The 20,285-nt window shown below is 42.8% G+C and overlaps 1 protein-coding gene across 10 annotated transcripts in view; it reads right to left on the bottom strand.

The window, feature by feature from the left end:
• Positions 1-20,285, bottom strand: part of LOC118504520 (papilin-like) — a 200,992-nt gene that overhangs the window by 4,630 nt on the left and 176,077 nt on the right. For all 10 annotated transcript variants that reach the window (XM_036039062.1, XM_036039052.1, XM_036039053.1 and 7 more), the window contains 3 exons: positions 13,126-13,348; positions 5,927-6,054; positions 1,065-1,233 (listed from right to left, as the gene is read on the bottom strand). In XM_036039062.1, the coding sequence (XP_035894955.1) occupies positions 1,065-1,233; positions 5,927-6,054; positions 13,126-13,348 (520 nt within the window). The remainder of the gene's footprint in view (positions 1-1,064; positions 1,234-5,926; positions 6,055-13,125; positions 13,349-20,285) is intronic.

Here is a 20,285-nt window from a genome sequence, read left to right as displayed (position 1 = left end):
AGTACGATTAGTTTGTCGTGTGGATCTGTCTGCCCGGGTGAAGATTGCGTGCTGAGATTGACATTGATAATATTGCAGTAAGTTTCTCGTTCCGGTTTAGCACCAATGAAATCGTTGTTAAATTCGTCTCCCACTCTCGTACCCTGGTGCGGCTGAGTGGAAGCATTTTAGTCGATTTAACAGCTTACGACCAGTGCCACAGCTCCGGTGTACCGTTGGGGATTGAAGAGGACGCCAGTGGGGGGTTTGAAAGTGGGCGCGCTGAAACACTAGCACAATACTGTCCAATGTGTCCTATTGCAGCGCGCAGACGATTCAAGAAAGGGACTGTCCGAGCAGGGGATGGAGATTTATTGACATTCCCCGGCAAAGGAAGGCACAATGGGTCGATAGCAATCCTTTCAGTCGAGCTCGTAGGTTGCTCGTTTCTCGGGGTTGTCTTGCAAACGGAGTGAAATATCGCGTCGAAACTTCTGCAAGAAAACCGATCGACAGTGAAGAGTTTTCCAAACAAACGCTCTCGCCATTCGTATGCAACTTCGGTGTAACGGAACCGTGTGCGTCCAGCGAGGAGCTTCGGCCCCGGGAGTCGGAAACGGAAGAGAAAGGATTCTCCGTCTGGGGAAACATTCATCAGCCGGTATTGTGGCACAGAGCACAGTGCCCTCGCCCTTTCTCGCTCTCGTTAGTTAGCTTGCTTGAATTCGCAATCTAATAAAAGTCCATTATTGGAACGATCAATCAAGATTCAAAATATACAGCAATATAAACGAGACCTTTGAGACGCCACAGCGGACATCGTTCGGGCGACGGACAGTTGGAATTTCTCAAGAAGCATAGGTGCATGGATGGACCACGGGAATTGCGGGCGGCAGCGAAAAGCTGGGGAAAATGGTAAGATGGGCAATGAAATAAAATGAGCTTGTCAGTGCGCTACGACGGTGGGTCCTCGACGGGTCCCGACGGGCGTTTGGGTGCCAAGGTTTTTGTAGTTGTTGTTTTTGTCGTGCTTCGTGGTTTTTGGTCGGGGATTTATGGCACGGGACATAAATTGGTAGACCTACCGTTTAGGACGTGCACGGTGACACTTTTGCTTTTGGCGTTGGACGGATTGCACGTGTACTGTCCGGAATCCGATGGCCGTGCGTTCTGGATGAGCAGGAACGAGGTTGTCGTGTCACCTTTTTCGGTAATGACCGAGACGCCACCGCGCGGTGAATCGTAGCTGATAATCTGTAAAAAAATAAATAACCAAATATGTAATTAAATGTTTGAATTGAAAGGTTTTGTACCAGCAGGACATGGGGAAAGTCCATCAAGTATAATTATGATTTTCAGTACGTTTAATTGAGGAACGCTAACTTTCGAGGACTTGGTAGCTGGCAAACATATAATTTTTAAAACACTTCGGGTGACTTGATTGAATAAGATGGTCAATACAATGTGTTTGATAAAGAGGGCCATTTCGATGACAGATGTGGTAGCGATTCCAGTTTTCACACGGCAGGGCCGGGAATTAAATTCCGTCCAGACTGTCTCCCAGTATGCAGAGCTTTCCAGTAATGGCTTAAAACTGAGTTAAAAATGCCATAAACTGGCAAGCTGGAACCTTTGGAGGTTATAGTGTAAGAGGCGAAGAAGTAAATGAGAAGGTGATAATTATAGATGCTGCCGAATTGAGGACCTTACCTTAGTATCTAACTGCCGTTCACAACTAATTTCCCTCACCTTGTAAAGTATTACCAATGGTCATATCGAACCGTGTATCGTTCGTAATTGAGTTTTTGTTTTCATGTCCGCCGTCGAAAAGTTGGGCAGGAAACAGCAGGCGTGTCAACAAAATGGTATCGAGAACGTCCCCGTTCCGAAATGTGTGGTCGTCGGTTTAGTGCAACTTGTTGATTGGGCTGTCAAGTACAGAGGGCAACGGCAACCGCTAATGATGACGGTGGCAACCGATGGGCTGTTGACCGTGGCAACAGTTTCTTTTTGTTTCCCTGTCCCCGTGGTCCGTGGGATGTGACGAACGAGCATTCATTTGCTGTGACGGTGTGTCAACAAATATGGTGGCCTTCGGTGGCTGCTTGTTTCTTCCCGTGCCACACATCCGCTTCTAGTCAATATCCGGCCAGCGGTTATCATAATCATCATTATCAGTGAACGAGATCGTCAATGGGTAGCGTCCGTCCGGGTCGTTCATCCCGTAACGGATTGTCTCGGATTGCTTCATTTTTGTGAGCTTTTCGCGTAAAATGTGGGTCGAATGTTTTCATCCGGCGTTTCCTGTGCGGTGGCGTTTGTTCGCCGGTTTTTTTTTCTTCCTGTCGGACTTTTACTGGTTGTGAAGCGTCTGCCGGTGGTTGGAGAGCAAACGCATGAGCACAATAGCTCACATCAGCAAATAAATAGAGCAACCATAACCGGCCGGGCCAGGCCAGCCAGGACCTTGAGCACTCCCGCTGGTCAACGATCGGGCGACGTAATTTTGTTTCATGAATTATTGATGAGTAAATATTTGCGAGTTGCGCAGCTGTTTATACTTTATCACAGCTAACCACCACCCACCGGCACGGGTTACGACTGTGTGAGTTTCGCATAAAACCGAAAGGTAAAAAAAAAGCAGGAGGAACATTTCACTGTGCAAAAGTTTTCCATTTTTCCATGGTTGTACATTCGCCGTTCCCAGTTCCTGTGTGCACGGAGATCGTTGCCGTTGTTTTGCACTCGAAACGATGCCAATCCATTTATCCGTTTCGCAGTAGTACATCAGCATCCCTTAGGTTCCAGGCGCTGGAAGTTTGTCAGCCCCGCCGGCCCGGGCTGGTCGGGCCCGGGTTTACCTTACCGTGAACGTTCCCGATAAACAGTGGAACCATTCCCGGTGGGAGAGTTATTTGTTTTTGCCTTTATTTTTCCTTGCAGGTGAACGTTGGCATGTGCCATTTTTTTATCGCTCGTTCCACCACTGGAAGCAGCGGACTTCTTCAACAGGTTAGTAGCACGGTGCTGGAGGTATCGACGGAAAGGCTAGCATCCGGCATCCGGCTTCCGGTTTCCGGTGTTTATCAGCAACATCAATATCAGATTTAATAATAAAAAAGGCGGCATACACACATTTACTTTTACGCACGCGTCCGATGGGTATGTATCGAGTGGTAAATCGAGTTTATGTAACGAAGTGAGCATGTGAAAAGAATGTGTTGCTTTTGCCAGTTTTGGTGAAGACTGGAGAATTTCAAACGAGCTTGATTTTAGGATACTTCATTTTTTTGAATCGACAAAATTCTGTTCCCGAATGATAAAGTCAAGCTTTGGGTTTCAGAAATTATTGTTGGTTCACTTGAGAACTCAAAATTGAAAAACCTTAAATAAATAAGAAAAGAATGAAACAAAATAAGTAAATGTATCGCAATTGAGTGACAATATTGAATGAAAACTTTCGAATCGCATATTTGTTATAAAACTTCAAATGAACTCCTTTAGCTGGTTCGAATCCCGTCCGTAAAGTCTTCTCGACCACATAGCTAGCTTTCTAGCTATGTGTACGTTGAAGACACTGAAGCCCGTAACGGCAGGACACTAACTGCTGAAGTGTTTGTGTCAATTGGGAAAGAAAAAAAATGAATGAAATGTATTTTTTGAGTCCATTTCCTGAATATATTAAAATTAATTTAAGCCAAATAAATGAATTTAAAAAGTTAATAAACGAAACTTTAAATCTAGGCTTTCGACAGAATGAAAACATCTTTGAGATTTGAAGGAACCTTAGCCTTTCACCCTTTACCTTTGATAGCTAAGTATAACCTTAGTAAAAGAAGAACTATAACGAAATCTTCTGAAGCAAGAGATTTTATCATTTAAAATTTGATACAAAATTAGCAATAATTAATTCAATTTCTAATTAATAATACACCATAAAAGAATTATTGAAGGAGGGAGTATCTTAGACATCTTTAGACACAAGAAATGTGAGGTTTTTTAGTGGTTCAGAAAAAAATGTGGAAGAAAGTTAATTTTTTATAGCTGTTTTAAAAATGCCTCGTTTTTAGATATCTGTTTGATGATCATTACTTTCAGAATATCAGCGTGAAGTTAATGACAGTGAAAGCTAGCTCAGTAAAGGTATGAAATGCTCTCCGACGTTCTACATCTACAACAGTTTGCATCCATTTTTCCCCCTATTCAATCACACCCGTGCCCCAATCACCATTATCATCACCATTTCGGTGACGCGAGTGAAGTTGTCAGCTGCATTTCCGGTGCCAAAATACTGTCAACGAGTCGGCGAAAAGCGTTCATTTCAATTTTCCACCTGACGAACCGGACCGGCAGACGGTGCCCGATTCCCAAATACTCTCCCAATGTTCAATATCCTATTAATTCATTTAGTTTTAGCTCATCTTTCCGACGCTACGGCAAAGAAGTGCGCTCAGCCAGAACGTGTACATCGCCGATGCTACACACACACACAGCCATGCCACACATTCGTTCGATTTGGCAGATTGGAATGCCCATTCGCGCAACGGTACCGGAGCGCAAGCAATCGGAATGGATAACGTGCAGTCGGCGCAGCACGGAGCGTAGCGAGGCGCACTGATGCGCCAATGTCATGCTTAATCTACCTGTCCATGCTAACGGCCAGTTCGACTGGTTCGGTCGGTAAATGGTTCCAGCCGTAGAACCCATTTGCACTGTCATTTATGTTGCACCAAGGGTTCGTACGGCCGAACCCTTCACTCAAATGCCCGGCGCTGTTAGTGCGCCGTGAATCGATGCCTTCGTTTGACACCGCGTGCCAAACCACCCGAAATCGCAAGCCAGGAAAGCATCGGGTGCATCGTGACCGTGCGCACTGCAGCTTAGCGCACCGTTGCATCCATGAATATGGTAATGGATTTTACGGGAGACTGAAGTTCCCGGGTGGAATATAAATTAGCAAACCAAGGTGAAACCAGATCCGCTCGGTTCGTCGCACACTTTGCCAGCGAAAGTGCAACCCTCGGCGTTGGACTGGGTGGTTTTTTTCTATCTGTTTTTTTTTTTCTGTTTGAGGTTACTCATCGTCCTCCGGACGTGATGCTGCTAAAACAGCTCATTCTAGGGGGGCGTGCGATACCGCAGCAACGTTCCCGGTTTTCCATGCTCCGGAAAGGATTTTTTGGCCTTTCGAGGCGGCAAATAATGGAAGAGAAAAAGAGAAATAAAGAGAGAGAGAGAGAGAGAGAGAGAGAGGAGGAAAAAAATGCAAAAAATGGAAATTTTGTATGCCTTACACCGCTCAAGGTAATTCCATAATGCTTATTACGGAAATGGTGAGGATTTTATCCAGCCCATCCAGCCCTCAAGGGTACCAAGATTTAAGTGGTGCAAGTAACACGGATGGTATATAAAAACGGAATGTAAAATCGAATCCCGTGCCAACATGGCCGATCGCGTGCACTTGGTTGGCGGGTGAGCCTTTGGAATCGATGGCAGCAGTTAGTACGAGAGCAATCAATTACTCCCATTATGTGCGACAGGAAAAATCAATTGGCGCTCTTACCCAGTTCATCAGCGGATGAGAGCGTTCGAAGTGTTTTAAAATTGGTTTTAGCTGGTGTTGAATAGCAAAGAGCGAGGAATTTGAAGAATAAGCTAGTTTAGCCAGAGCAGTGTGATCCGGTGACCTTCATTGGACATTTTCAGTTATAGCATTGTAAAGTCAGATTTGTTGTTTATTTAATATTTATTCACTGATGTGACAAGGAACCAAGTGCACCACTCTTCCCTAAAAAAGGGATAAGAAATTCTATTTCCAAGATAGTTTGCCATTCTTCAATTTTCCTGAGGATCACATCGGAATGGTGCACGTGGAAGTCAATATGTCGAGAGATGTTTGTCGTTTTTCCTTTTTGACAGTCGCTTGTCACGTACGCTTTGTACTCACCGCATTGTTATGGTTCCAGAAAATGTAAGCTGGCGGCTCGGGAGAATCCTTGACGACGCAGGTTAAATTTATCGTCGATCCACTCTCAATGTACAGATCCGGGGCGCCTATTATCTCGGTCGAGGGTTCTGTGAAAGATATGCACACGAGCGGTTAGTGCTTCCTGCTAAACCCGGCGCTATTGTGTATGTTTGGAGGCAAACTTTGGTGATAGCTTTAGAATTGTAATGAAAATAGATTGTGGTGTTCTTGGAAACTAAAGCAAGCAATGGAAATGTGTACATTAAACGATGGTGCCTTGTGTTTGATTCCAGCAGCATGTTATATGGCTGTATGAAAAGTGTGCGAAGTAAGTGTTGAGAAGTAAGCATTGGAATGGATGATAGCCATGGGTGTTTGGCTTAATTTTTTTAAGTCATTATTCATTGAATTGCAATAGAAATTTTTGACTGATGTGGCAAGGGTATATTTAGAATATTCTGAATGCTTCAATTTATAGTAAGAACTGGGCAGACATAATTCCAATCTGTCGTTTGCTGTCGGTACCAGCTTCTGTCAATCCATTATTCCGGCCGGCATTATCTACCACACTATCTATCCTGGGGGCTGGGTCGTCTGGTGTCATTCTCATGACATGACGAGCCCACCGGAGCCTGGCGAATCTAGTTCACTGCACGTTGGTAGGATCATCGTATAGCTCGTTTAGTTCGTGATAACAGCGACTCTTTCATTCCACAGATATGGGTGTAAAATTCCTTCTGAGTATTTTCCTCCCGAACGAGGCTAGGAGGGTTTCCTCTGTTTCGGACAGAGTCCATGTCTCAGAGGCGTATGTTAGTACTGGAACCATGCATGTCATATACAATCTTTATGTATACTTGCACATTATTAAATCTTTATTGAAAAGATGTCTAGAAAGTGGTGCAGAGTTAAAAAATATCTTCAACATCACCAGTTAACTTTAGAAACCTTGTGTTTTCCTCCATGATACTCTTTTTAAAGGAACAACCTACACATATTTCTATGAATAATTTTTCAGAGCAACAAATATTTGCCAATATGTCGCAGCTATAGCTCGAAGGTACGTTGTAATCTAAGAACGAAAAACCCATATTCAACTGATACAGAAAGAAACAGTCAAGAGACAAGGGATACCTGCCAAGTCCTAGAAATGGAGCCAAAGAAACCGAGCACTGTAAGCCGACGATGGTGTCACAGTTTTAAGGTTACTTTTTGCCAAACCCCTTTTTTTGTACCCACAATTCCGGTACGTTCAATCGACGGACTGCACACAAATACACACACTCCTTTCCGTGGGCAGCTTCGTAAGTGAATGGATCTTCTTTCTATTTACGTGCTATTATTTTGTGCTATTTCATTTCGAAAAGATTTATGCGCCCTGTGCCATCCTAGCGGGAAGGGTTGTGAAATTGGTTGTGAAGTAAGAAGGAAAAGGTTATTTTCCTTTGCTATTTGCCGCTAGTTTTGAAGAAGAAGAAGGAGCAAAAAACCTGCCATCCTGTGAATAATACCGAAGACGATACCTTATGTGGCAAGAAAACTGAGCGAAGGAAAATAAATAAACAACAAGCAGAAAACACATAACACAAAGGTGAAAACGGTTGTGTTGTGCCTTGTTTTTAGTGGTGGAATGGTTTCTGTGTTTTCTTTCGTTTTTTGAGAAAATGACCCCATGCTTGGGTTTTCATTTCGTGGACAGTATCAAGTTTCCAGCGAGGACTTTAGACTGGTAGGTAGGACAATTTTTCATGAGAAACAAAACAAACAAGCAAAGGGGCAAAAAATCGCCTCCGAAGGTCTGGTACGCCTCAACGGATGGTTGCAAAGGAATGTTCGTTGAGAAATGGGATAGCTTGTGTTTGGGTGCGTTTTGAAGGGATGGAATTAAACCAAAAAAGGAACGAGAATTTCCACAAACGGTAAGCTGAGCACAATCGTCGAACACGTTTCGACGTGGCCAGATATGTACCGGGTCGCCCCTTTTGTTTGACAAAACTCAATAGGCATTTATTTGCGTTCGCTTTCGAAGGTCCGTTCGATGGTTGAAGGTCCTCGCAGCTCGTATATGCCTTGCCATGCCGGCTTATTACTAACACGGCGAGTAATAAATCAAATATTTTCACTTGATTTTATTTCCTCCCAGCACCCGGTACAGCTACACGCCCGGTACAGCCATCCTTTCGCAACTGCTGCTTTAAATCTTCGGTGACGGAAATGATTGAAAACGGGATGGCTTTGATTGGGGCACGGTTTTTCGGTGGAATGGAGAGGAAAACTGCCACAGGTAGGTAGGACCCGGTTGCACATCCGGTTTGCCAAAGAATGTTCTTGTTTAGTGGATCGATAAGAAGCGTGGTAAAGATATTGGGCGTTAATTCCAAGCCTTACGGAACTTCTTCGTCCGTTCGATCGGCATTGCTTCATCATTCTGTCTGCCCTGTTGAGCCCTTTCTTGGCTGTTTATTGGTGTGCCAGAGGAGAGTGGGGAAAAGGGAGAATAGGGGAGACAGGGGAGGAGCTCAGTGTGGGAATCATCCTGTCACAGGAAGAAAATGGATGTCATTTTAATCCCGCGTATATTAAGCCAGATGTTTCGCATACGATCGGAATTGATGTGAGCGCGTGTGTGTGTGTGTGTATGGAATTTAGCCATTAACGGAATTTATGATAATTCATCAATTTGTGCGTTTTTTTTCTCTTCCTTGACGTCAGTGAGGAATGTCCTGCCCGGTGTTATGTCTTGAAATTCGGCAGAGGAAAATGTTTTATTTTTTGTTTGTTTGGTACGCAATTAGATTGAAAATTCCAAAGTAATTCTTGCTGATATTTATATTAAATCGTGAATCCTGTAACTATTTAACACGGTACAGCTTTACCGTTTTACCTTTACCAAGGTACACTATTACTTCACAAAACGGATGCTACGTACTCCTAGCTCCGTACAGAGTCCGAAACATTTGTCTGGCAGTGGTCTGCCCGATTTGAAGATAAGCTAACCTGTGCCCGGCAACGCGTTTGCCAATGTTGTAATCAAGTTTATTTCGGGCCTGGCGGAAGTTTCCCAGCGTACCGGTACCGTACTGCTGGCGTACGGAAATCCTTGAAACTTTCTGGAACGGTGCTCGGATCGACTCTGCCTTTATCAGCAAACGGCAGCAGCAGCAACGATGTGTGCTATTTTTGGGCCGGCATGTAACAAACAGCACCGTTGCACCGTCAGAGAATCGGGCACCGGACAAAAAGCGATTTCGCACTCGCAAATGTAACTTCCGGCCGAACGAAACTTTCGACCTTTTCTCAACAGGAAGTCCTCCCCGTCCGAGGGGTTTCACTTGAACGGCTGGCCCGTTGGCCGGAGGGGCGGTTAGTTCGGAGAAACTAAGCGAACTAGCCCGCTCTAATATTTATCGATGGTTTTAATTGCTCCACACTGAGTTTTATGAGTTTGTCGATTAAGTCGTGGTTTGGTTTATTCCTTTCGAATGCAAATGAGATGAGCACGGTTTATCGAAGCCATGAAGACGAAGAAACAGAAGAAGGTTATCGCTAGGGATGTACACTGGGTCGGGCCGGAGTGGTGTTGGGCGCAGAAAAACTACCACCCTTAATGGTGTGTGCAGTGTCACAACACTAGTCGACGAGCTTCATCATTCGACCCTCTTGGATGGTGTTGGTGGGTGATCCCTGTACGGCTGTAGTGGGATTTGATACGGAAAATTGCATTCGAGGTTTTGCAGTGATTTATTGTGACCGACCAACCAGGCGTCATCAACGGCGCTGCCTCGAATGGGCAGCAGCAAATTTGCGGTACATTCTGTTCTTCTGCGCCGTCACTCGCTTAAGGTTGCAGATTATGGGTGCAAGATTTAGTAGAACGTCTGACATGGATGCTTTTGTGTGTGTGTGTGTGTGTGTGTGTGTGTGTGTGTGTGTGTGAGTGGGCAGTATAAAGCATCACTATTAACTTCGTGGTTTGGAACTGTAATTAGTTTCATTTTATGTGCCGTTTGCTTCTTTATGCGTAGTCAATGGTGTAAGAGTAGGTCGTTCAAAACGTCCAACGCAATTAATAGCCGCCATTGCGAAGCAGTTAACAGGTTTTAACAGTCGTTTGAATGGTAATTTTTTGCTTAATTCATGGAGTGTTCATTTCTGTTAATAAACTGTATTTCAATTAATATCAAAACATTCAACTCCTTCGAACGAAAATCAGTGTGGTCAACTGTTTTGTAAAACCTTGTTTAAAAATAAATATTTTAAAGCATTAGATTAAAATTGAATCTAACATTGCACATTTTTCCCTCGAATCTTTTCTTGTTACTTTCGTGTTACAACGCAAATTGCTTTTACGTTTCTACCTGATATTGTAGTAAATTGGGGCCATGCAATACCGGCGCCGTTCTTCAAATCACTGAACCGGGGTTCAAATCCCATCCATACCGCCTCCCCTTTCGCAGGACTGATTTTCCAGATACGAACTAAATCAAGGTTATAGTACCAACAAAGAAGAAGTTGTAGTTGATAGAATAGCAGATAACAATGCTCGCGTGGAAGATGCTCCCATCTGTGTGACATCTTACACTATCGAAGATAGTTGAGACAATCTATCTTAGAGGATCGTCTTTTTGTCTATACTTGGTTCTTTGGAACTATAACTCCTAGCCCAGTCGAGCGAAGTCGGCCTACAGAGTTCAATCGTATGTTTGCGGTCAACGATGATATGGAATTAACAGGGATTGTCTGTTGATAATGTTAAAGCTTAGATTCAGAAGAAAAAGTAAGTTCGTAGCGAAATGCGAGAAGAGTAACCTTTTATTCCAGGAAGAACCAGATCATCTATGTCGTAATTTTCAAGGTAGCAGCCACATGATTTGGAGCCAAACTCTCCTGTACACTGAAGATGCCGTCATTTGGCCCTAAACGGTTAGATATAATCTTTGACATCATTGCAAAGAATGCACAATCTATAATAAAATGCTAATATTTGCTTGTTGATTTTGGAATTGTATTATTTTATTTAAAAATCCAAGTGATACCTCATCATGCGAATTGTTCTTAAGATTACAGAAACAGATACATATTATGAGAAATCATCATAAAAAATTATTTCGATTGCTGGTCTACTTAAAATTAACTGCGTAGAACAAATGTTATTTAGGTGTCATTTGCTGCTATTGGCCCTCAGTTAGATGGCTTCATGGCGTTTAAGTTATACAAATCCACCGCCATTGGCAACTGTATCGATGCATACGTTCCGCAGAAAGTCAATCGACTCAATGCAATCGCATTACATGGGCACCAACGCGTTTTCACTTCCCGTAGCTTAGCCCGAGATAATCTCTTAAGCGGTGGCCAGAGAAATTGCATATTCCACACACACTCAAGTGTGACAAAGCCGTTGATGGGTGAGTGCAAAAATCAAGCGCAAAAAAGGAAAGAAAAATACAGTTCAAAGAGCAGACTATCACCAAAGTAGTACAAGCTTTTAACGAACTTTCTACATGTTTCATACTATGGACACAGAGCCTTTTTTTGCCATCGATTTGAGTAATGAAATACCTTTGAAAACAATTCGAACTGCAGCAAAGCCATGCCCTGCACTGCCGTAACGCGATGCAGCTTTACTTTACAACTTGCAGATAGTGCAACGCAGATGCAATTGTTTGTGATATTCTTGACAATCGGTTTGTTTGCCAAACGATCTCATTGCGTGGTACGAAGCTTGCGCCGTAAAAGATGGTTCGAAGGGTCGCCACTGTTTATTTCGGTTCGCTGCCAAAGTAGTGCTGGCGATAAAGGATCGTTCGACATGGTTCGAATGAAATCGTTACGGAGCGGACGTTTGAACTTGTGCTGCATTGCGCAAGAGTGTCTAAATACGAGGTACGAGTGTCGAACTCTTCGAACCAGCGACCAATTCTTCGTTCCTTACCCAACATTGGCGTTGCGTTCGGCAAGTGTTCCTGGAAAAAGGCGATGGACTATTCCCCAAAATGGTTTCTGCCACCGACAAAACGCAATGATTATTTAATGGCACTGTTTACAGTCGGTAAAGATAGATTTTACGAACCTTGAATGAGAGTGTACGAAGTGTTGCTGGCAGAAATATGTGGAAGCACACGATTCTGCCAAGCAACGCACAAAGGATTGGGTAGCCAATGCACCACTCCTTGCTGTAAAGACAACGGGCTGCGGTTGGAAGAACGTTTAATTACTGCATCGTATTTGTTAGCTTAATCCGTTTTGTTGCGTTTTCAGAAGTTAACACATTTGTACGATTGAAGAAACTTGATTTGCTAAGCAGTTCTTAATCGTAGCGTGCAGCAAAATGTGCCAGCACATAAACTAGAATCGTTGGGGAAATATTTCCGGTGGCAAATAAAATTCAGTTTGCAAATGAGGCACGATTAGCAGATTTGTTTCTATTTCTATTTGAGAATCATTCTAAACTTCGTTTCGTGACATAAAAATGATATCGCCACGACAAATAATTGCAACTTTTAATTTAATCTAAAGCCGTAATGCATTGCATGAGATATTACAAATGTTGCAGTTGGACACATTTTCAGGTCAACCATTGTTGCTGCTAGTTTCTCTGGACCGTAGCTACAAATCTCGCTACACACATTGAAACGATCCGCAGCCCGAGCTGTCCGATTGAATTCCCCGAGTGCCATGTGGTGCTATATTTGCAAAACCCCGGCCCGGTACGGTGTACCGCTTTACATCTTTACAGTAACGTGTCGGTAGTGCATTTTGTTCGCCGGCGGGCAGCACCAGCACCCGGTGCTCGTCGGTATGACTTTACGATGCGGTCAAAGCGTTTGGGAATTAAAATTAATTTAGAAATTGCACTGCAAAACCACCGTGCTCGGTCGTCCGGATCTAAAGTTCGTCCAAGGATGAGGTTGAGTTATGCAAGGGATGCAGCTGCGCTTCCAGTGCAGTTTCGTGTGAGGATGGTCGGCGTTCACGGACGGGATGAACGGTCACGGACGATGGACGTCACGATTTGAGTGGAATTTAGGTGTGTTGAAGGCATCCTGGCATGCAAACCTACCCAACCCCCCCCTCGTTTTGCGCACGTACCTGAACGTGAGCAATGTGTGTAATGTATGGGTATGTGTGTGGGTGGGTGGAAAGTTTTCAAACACCTGCTGGTAGTGAAAGATACTTACCGATTACATTGAGATGCACGAAGTGGCTCATGTGGGGTGTCGTCGAAATCTGACACTCGTAGATGCCGGAATCGCGATGCTGCGGGTACTTGATCTGTAGGCTCCAGTCTTCCGTGTGGGGATGATGTATCGCCCGGAACCGCTGATCGGAAGTGTACGTGTAGCGGCCAACTGTCAGCAGATGAATGTCCCGGTGACGTACCCAGGACACCTGCAGCAACATCTGTTAATGGATACGGTATTCAGGGGTAGATTGGTTAGAAATTGTTGCCGCATGAATCACGAAGGCGTAACAATGAAAATTTAATTCGGAAGATGAGTTAAAAATATGTTTAATGTCTCCTTGAAAAGAAATCTGTACTATAGTATCTTCTCCCGAAAGAACAGGAAGGCAATCGCCACATTCTTTGTACACGATTCATTAAATTCTGACACACATTTTCACTTAATATCCATTCCGACACGAAACGATACCATTTGCGTTGAGTCATCGGACAAGACATTTTATGGAGCACTTCTGGAAGCGGCTTCTTGCAGCATCGAGCTATAAACCCGAAACCAAAACCTTTGACAGGTCTGGTTGTTGCTAAGCAACAGGCGGTAACATTGTTGAAGTTTATCATTTTAATAGTCATCTGGGTCAGTGAGCGGGCCTTTGGATAAAGCATTTTGCAGCACGTTAAACCGATCACCGGCTCACGGGTTGAAACCATCTTGCCATCTTTCCCCTTTCCGATTGTCTTGTCAGTGTGGTTTTGTGGTTGCTGTCCGGGGAAGGAATGTCCAACACAATGCAACTGCAGCTGACTTCAGACTGGAAAATCGCATTAATAGTTGTGCATTAGCCATATGGCAAATTGAAAATCTTTTTCAAACGCTTCAGCGTTAGTGCAATCCAGCTTGTTGCAAAACAAGACGTTTCAGAGGCAGAGCACATAATTGTGTACGAAAGAACAGTTAGGTAAGTTACGTTCAAAAGCCTTGTTAAATTGGGTAGGAAAATTTGATAATGTTTTAAACAATTCAATTTTTTAACCGACAAAAACTCAATGGTAATGTTCCTCGTAAAATATTCCCCTATCTATACAATTTTACGCTTAAAGCCACAGTACATTAACAGCATTTTGTTGTTGCTTGCCGAACGAACAGTAAGGGGAACATTTCCCAGATGCTGCCATAAGCAGAGGTTTTTGAAACAGAAAAGTGCAACGGACAGTATGACAATGTGCAATCCCATGAATAATGAAATCAATTAGTTGGTATCCCCTGGTAGGGACGCAACGGAGATCAGAAGCATCTGGCGAATGTCATTTCGGTTTGCCGGATCAGGGAATTTATGGCATGAAATCTTGCTTCTGCTGGCTGTGGCTCCCAGGGGACTATTTGAAGCGGTGCATGCATGATTGGAGTTTTCTCGAATCCAATTGGACTTTACTTTTATTAAGGTCATGTACGATATCTGCTAATAATTATTGGGAGAGCATTCAAGAGAACTATGTTCAAGTATTTTTGTTGGAACAGAGAAATAATTTGCATTGAATAGCTTTTTCAATCGTATATAGGTGAAGTGAATAAATATCTACTAACTTCCAAGTGCAATGCTAAACAATTCCTAATATTTTTAAATTTTAAAGTCCATTTATTTAATTCAAAACGAATTATCATTTGTTCCTTTCCATTTGTTTGGAATGCGCAAAACCAAACCAATAAACCACCACGTTAAAAAAGGGCGAATAAAATCAACTTGTGAAGCATCTGTATTTGATGTGTCGTGCTCTGAAGCAACTGTCGTACGGATGGAGGCGCCCGGTTGTTCAGATGGAGGCGCTTGGCCGGGCTGATGGAGGCCCCTGGTAGTAAAACCTTCCCGTTGGTTAAACAATCAATTTATCTTTTCCCACCATTTGAACGAGCCAATTTCGTAGCATGTCGGGTGTGAAAATTTATGAGCTCTCTATACTGAGAGCTGATATTATGGTATTATTTGGGCGTACCGTGTCCAGCACACGCTAGCTCGATGCACTCGAGGCAAAACGACCGAACATACTTTAGCACTTAAGCACGAAGATTAGACCATCACAAATCATGGACACGCAGAGTTAAAGCACGGAAGGAAAACAATAGAAAAAACACAAACAAACAACCACCTATCGTGGTTCGCCGGGTTAGGAGTGTACTTCTGGCGAGATTTGCGTATGACAGGCAAAATGACATACAAAAATGGTTTGAAGTAGTAAGAGAATGTAAAAATAAAAGGTTTTATGGATGTAGTTGAAGATTCCTTACTGGACACATGTCAACATGGTCACGCAATTGATTCATTCATGTTTGATCCACGGAAGTCTCACAGAATACAGTACAACGTTCTTTGTACAGATGGTAAATGGACTACGCTATCTGTTCGTTTGAGGATATAGCGTCGTTTTTTGCAAAAACCTTATTTAGATTTTGAATAACATAGACTTCTAAAGCTGAAATTGTTGACTTGACTGGAAACATTGTATGCTTTGTATTCTGTAAGAACACGTCATCAACGAGAGTCTTTTTAATCTCCATCTGTTCACGTTTCGGTGTCATAGATCCGATGCTGATACGATGTTATTATTTTGTCACGGTCCGTTCTTCAATACTGCATGCCATCAAGCGTTTGCTGTCGTTGAAGCAGATCGCCTCATATGTGGCGATGCGTGTGAATTCAAGTGGTCGTAAAATGTTCCTTCCCCGAAAACATAGGACTCATCCGAAGCAACCATTCGGTTGAGGCTTTCATTTCCGGTCACACACAACAGACCACGCTTTTCGCTGTGTGTGTGTTTTTTGTGCTGCTTTTCTGCTTCTTACTGTACACAAATGGCTGACGTAACTGAACCAATTTGCGATGGAGACAATCTAGCCGTGTCCTTGTACCGTGAAAATGGTTATGCGGCGGCGAACGATGTAGCGATTTTCCGGGTGAATTGGACATGCATGGACAAGGACGCACTGCATACGAGCGGCACGAACAAAATCTTGTCGAGCAAAAACGGACCAGACAATGAAAAGTATAAAACAAAACGCATACATTCATACCAAAAAAAAGCTTTCCATTCCTTTACTACCACCACCATCGCGAACCGTCACCCGGAGCAGAGTCAAGCGGTGGTAAAATAAATAAAATAAAATATATTTATTGCTTGTATGCTGCAGGAATAAATTATCCATGAATGTTTTGGTTCGCGGTGATGGAGGGTGTTGTTGTTGTTATGCAAAACGATGAAACAAAAAACCAAAAAAAAAGAAGCGGAACCTCATCGAAAGCAGAATTGTCTCACGTTAGCCCTATCGGATGTGGAACGAAGCGTGGTTTCAGCTAAATTTTTTTTTCACTGTGATCGTGAATTTACTTTTACAGCCAGCAATACTGGAGGTTGATAGTTTGGTGGGTCTGTTTTGTATTTTTTTTTTTTTGCTTAACCCTTTTGTGTTTCACTTCACACGGTGGACTTTTGAAGATGGGTCCGGTTTTTTTTCGGATTACAAAATGGGATCGGATAGTTGGTGCGCACGTGGACCTATTAATATCCGGCAGCGGAAAAGTGAATATCGGATCTCGTTTACGTTCGGTTTGGGGCCGAACGGAAAACTAAAAACGCGAAGGGAAACAAATACGGAACGCCTGTGGTTTTATTGTTTTATCCAGCAACGATCAACCCTATGTTTGAGGCTTTAATTATTTTGCTGATAGCGGGGAATGGATTCTTCGGATTCCGCTTGAAGCAGTGAATTACGAACAACACAGCTAATTTGCTGGTGATTTAATTAATGATGGTTTGTTTCATACGGGGTGCATAAAGATTGGAAAAGAAACTTCTTTTTGGAATTCATCCAAAGTAATAGTCTTACAGCTGATAGAACAAGTGCATTTGTAGAATACAATGTAAACATGTGAGAACATTTCCTACCAATATCCAAATTTTTTAAAGACTAAATGGTCATCTGCAGACCATGAATAAAGAAAAAAAGTCTTGTGTGTATAAGTGTTTGTTAGCAATACGGTCAAGCCGTCCTTCATGAATAAAAGCTGTGGTTAGTTGTTGGACAGTTTTATTAATCTTTTATTTATCATTTTTCCAAGAATCTTGAGAAATCAGTTATAAATTGATTTAAGAGAACATTCAAAGAGATGCGTATCCATACGATGATAAATCTTATGTTTATGGATTGGAAAGCTGTTCGAGTACATACAGTAACATATGGTTTTGTGGTTACCTTGATGAACAAGTTCCCTCGATTTTCAGTTATTTACGTAAACAGATTTCGTGGCGATATTTCTCCCACAGAACGTCAAAGAGTCTTGCTTACATTATTCGCCAAAAAACCGATAGGAAATTATTCATGAGCACCTCTTACAACTATTCCACCAGTCTCCTCAATACCATTTCCTTCAATATCCACGGAACTGCTCTGTCCAGCTGAGAAATATCATTTCTCATGTGATGTGATGTGTGGTAGATTTGGAAATGTTTTTAATTGTGAAATCAGCAATGGAAAATTTATTCCAAAGTTTGTCCTATGGTGTCCTGGTTAGCTTTATAAGCCAAATATTATCTTCTTCAAAATGAATTGATTGATTATCGCTTAATCCTCTGCAAGAACTGACTGAGAACTCTTCTCGGTAGATCACAGCATGATTACTCCACCCATACCCAGTCGTACCCGATGAAATTAGTTTACCAATTGAATCGGTATCGGTGGTCCCTCACAAAACAAAACAATTATGCACACTACCCATAAACGTCGTAAAGAGCCAAGCCAGCAACTGGATTTATGTCTTACGAAATCGAGTGATTATCATTAACTTTTCTCGCAGTTTGCATCATCATAAATAAACGGTATATATAATCCTGCAAAGCGTGCGGGAAACGTTCCACCCTACCGTGGTACGATATGCATGCAGTTCCAGCCCGGTCGGTTGACTCGTTCGGACGTTCCTCTTTGGCTGCTCGTCGTGTTTGAATAATGCATGAGACAACATAATCGAATATATTGATTGACTTTTCCAACAAAACCACTACCGTGCGGCTGCACAACACATCGTGAAGGTTGTCTCCCGGGTTGCCACCCTCCCCCGAAAGTTTGCTCGGTGCGAAGAGACAAGACAAAGTGTAACGAGCACCCAGTGTGGTGGTTCAAGTTGCCAGCTCGGTTCGTTTTCTCCGGGTGGAGTGGGCGAACACATGTTTTCTTTTTTGGGGTTTTAATTTTGTTGTCAAACATCGGGTAGGTGGGCATCGACGGTTTCTCGCTCTGGTTCTGGCGCTCTCGCCCCTCTAATAATGTCCCATTATGGAGTTCGAACAGTGTGTCAGCTACTATCCGTATCCGAAGTTGAAGCGGATGAATAGCGCACTTAACGAGACGTACTCAACGATGATCGTTCGGACGATGCTGGTGGATGCTGGTCGATGAGAGTGTAAAACATGCACCGCTAGCCCGGGGGGAGGTGGGTATATATCCATCAGCGTCACAACGGGACGAGTACTCCTCTAACTCCGATAAAAATCAATGAAGTAATAGTCTGTCTCGTTTAATATTAATGGGAATCAGTTTGAGTTTTTCTATCAAAAAAGTTGCTCGTTCTCGGGCTGTCGCGGTGTGGTACGTAGCGGGCGAATGAGTATACGAGCCGACCGTCTGCACTGTCGGCGGCGTCATCTCGTGGAGTGTAATTAAATTTCTGCTCCCACCAAAGCACCAAGAACGCAACACAGTACATTTACACCGTACACTCGGCACACAGGGAGAAAGCATATCGACGAGTGATGTTGCGAATTTTTCCTTCAATTTTATGACAATGCGCAGTGATGACGCTCGGCCACTTGATGGCAGAATGATGACACTGCCATCGGTCATTCACAGGACGGATGCAATGTTTCTTTATGCTCGTGCCAAACCTGTGTGCCTGAAACAACGTTGTCTTAATTGATTGAAACGATGTGCAGTAACGTTTGCGGTGAAAAGTTTTATGAAATAATTATTTGTGCCATTCTGACAAAAACATCTTTGTCACGAGACGAGACAGACTTTAATGAAAACTGTGTTTTATTACGTTTTGCGCAGATATTAAATTCTACGCTAGTCATAAAATTATTAACATGTTTATAACGTTTTATTTCTGCTCCTGCAAGCAGTCTGATGGTCTAGCAGACTAGCAGAAGCACCAACTTTTAAATTATCTTAGAGTACCTTTCTAAATCTAATTTTAATAAAGTAAAGTCTATAGATTTCTTTGTTTCCAAGGGTATAGAACTCGAGAAAAAAAACTGAGGGAAAACAGTCGCACCACTTCCATTCACTTGATTAGTTTGATTGAACGGCAATGAATTGAGAAAAAAATACCTAATCAAGAAAATTGTTTACTCGCGTGCCTTAGCACTGAGGAATTTATTGTGTTATCAGGGGAGGAACAACGAACGAAGGAGCACTTTCTGGTGGATGTTCTCTTCAATGTGGATCAAATTTGTTCTGGTGGTTGAGAGAAAATGAAGGTTACGAATGCTATCGATGGTGCGAGACAGAAAAGGGACATTTGAACTGCATTATCAAGAGTTTAGAAAGCTGGTAGTAAACAAGTACATAATAGTCCTCAAAATTTACACTAATGGCTCAGCGGAAAACCACTATGCCAGCAGAGAAATAGTAGCAATAAATGCAGAAAGCGATAGTAGAAAGCTTCCTGATAATGTTTCTATATTTTCAGCAAAAGCTTTTGCCATCTTAATAGCATCAGAAGAAACCAAAGATGTGAGCAGTTTTTCGTGAAATCATAGTTTGGCTCTTGGGTGTGGTTCGTCTAGACCAGCTTTAATATATCATTGCACAGTGCAATGGCCTGGTTGACAGAGAAGCTACGAAAAAGTAGGCAAAATGTTTGGAATAATGCATATTAGTGAAGCTCCATCTTTTAAAAATCAAGCAGACAGTGGATTACTGGGCCGATCCTTTGAACCAATGCGACTACGGAATGAAAACGAGATTGAGAATTGAGCATACTCGTTTGACTAACACACATCAATTAAAGAACTGTGGCCTTGAACTCACAGTGCATTGCATATTGTAGGATGGATCAAAGTGGAGCGAATAGGCTTTTTTTCATAAATATTTACTACAACAACGTCAAC

This window comes from Anopheles stephensi, chromosome 2 (assembly GCF_013141755.1).
Source record: "Anopheles stephensi strain Indian chromosome 2, UCI_ANSTEP_V1.0, whole genome shotgun sequence".
Classification (NCBI taxonomy): Eukaryota; Metazoa; Arthropoda; class Insecta; order Diptera; family Culicidae; genus Anopheles; species Anopheles stephensi.
This window is presented reverse-complemented; position numbering and strand designations above follow the sequence as displayed.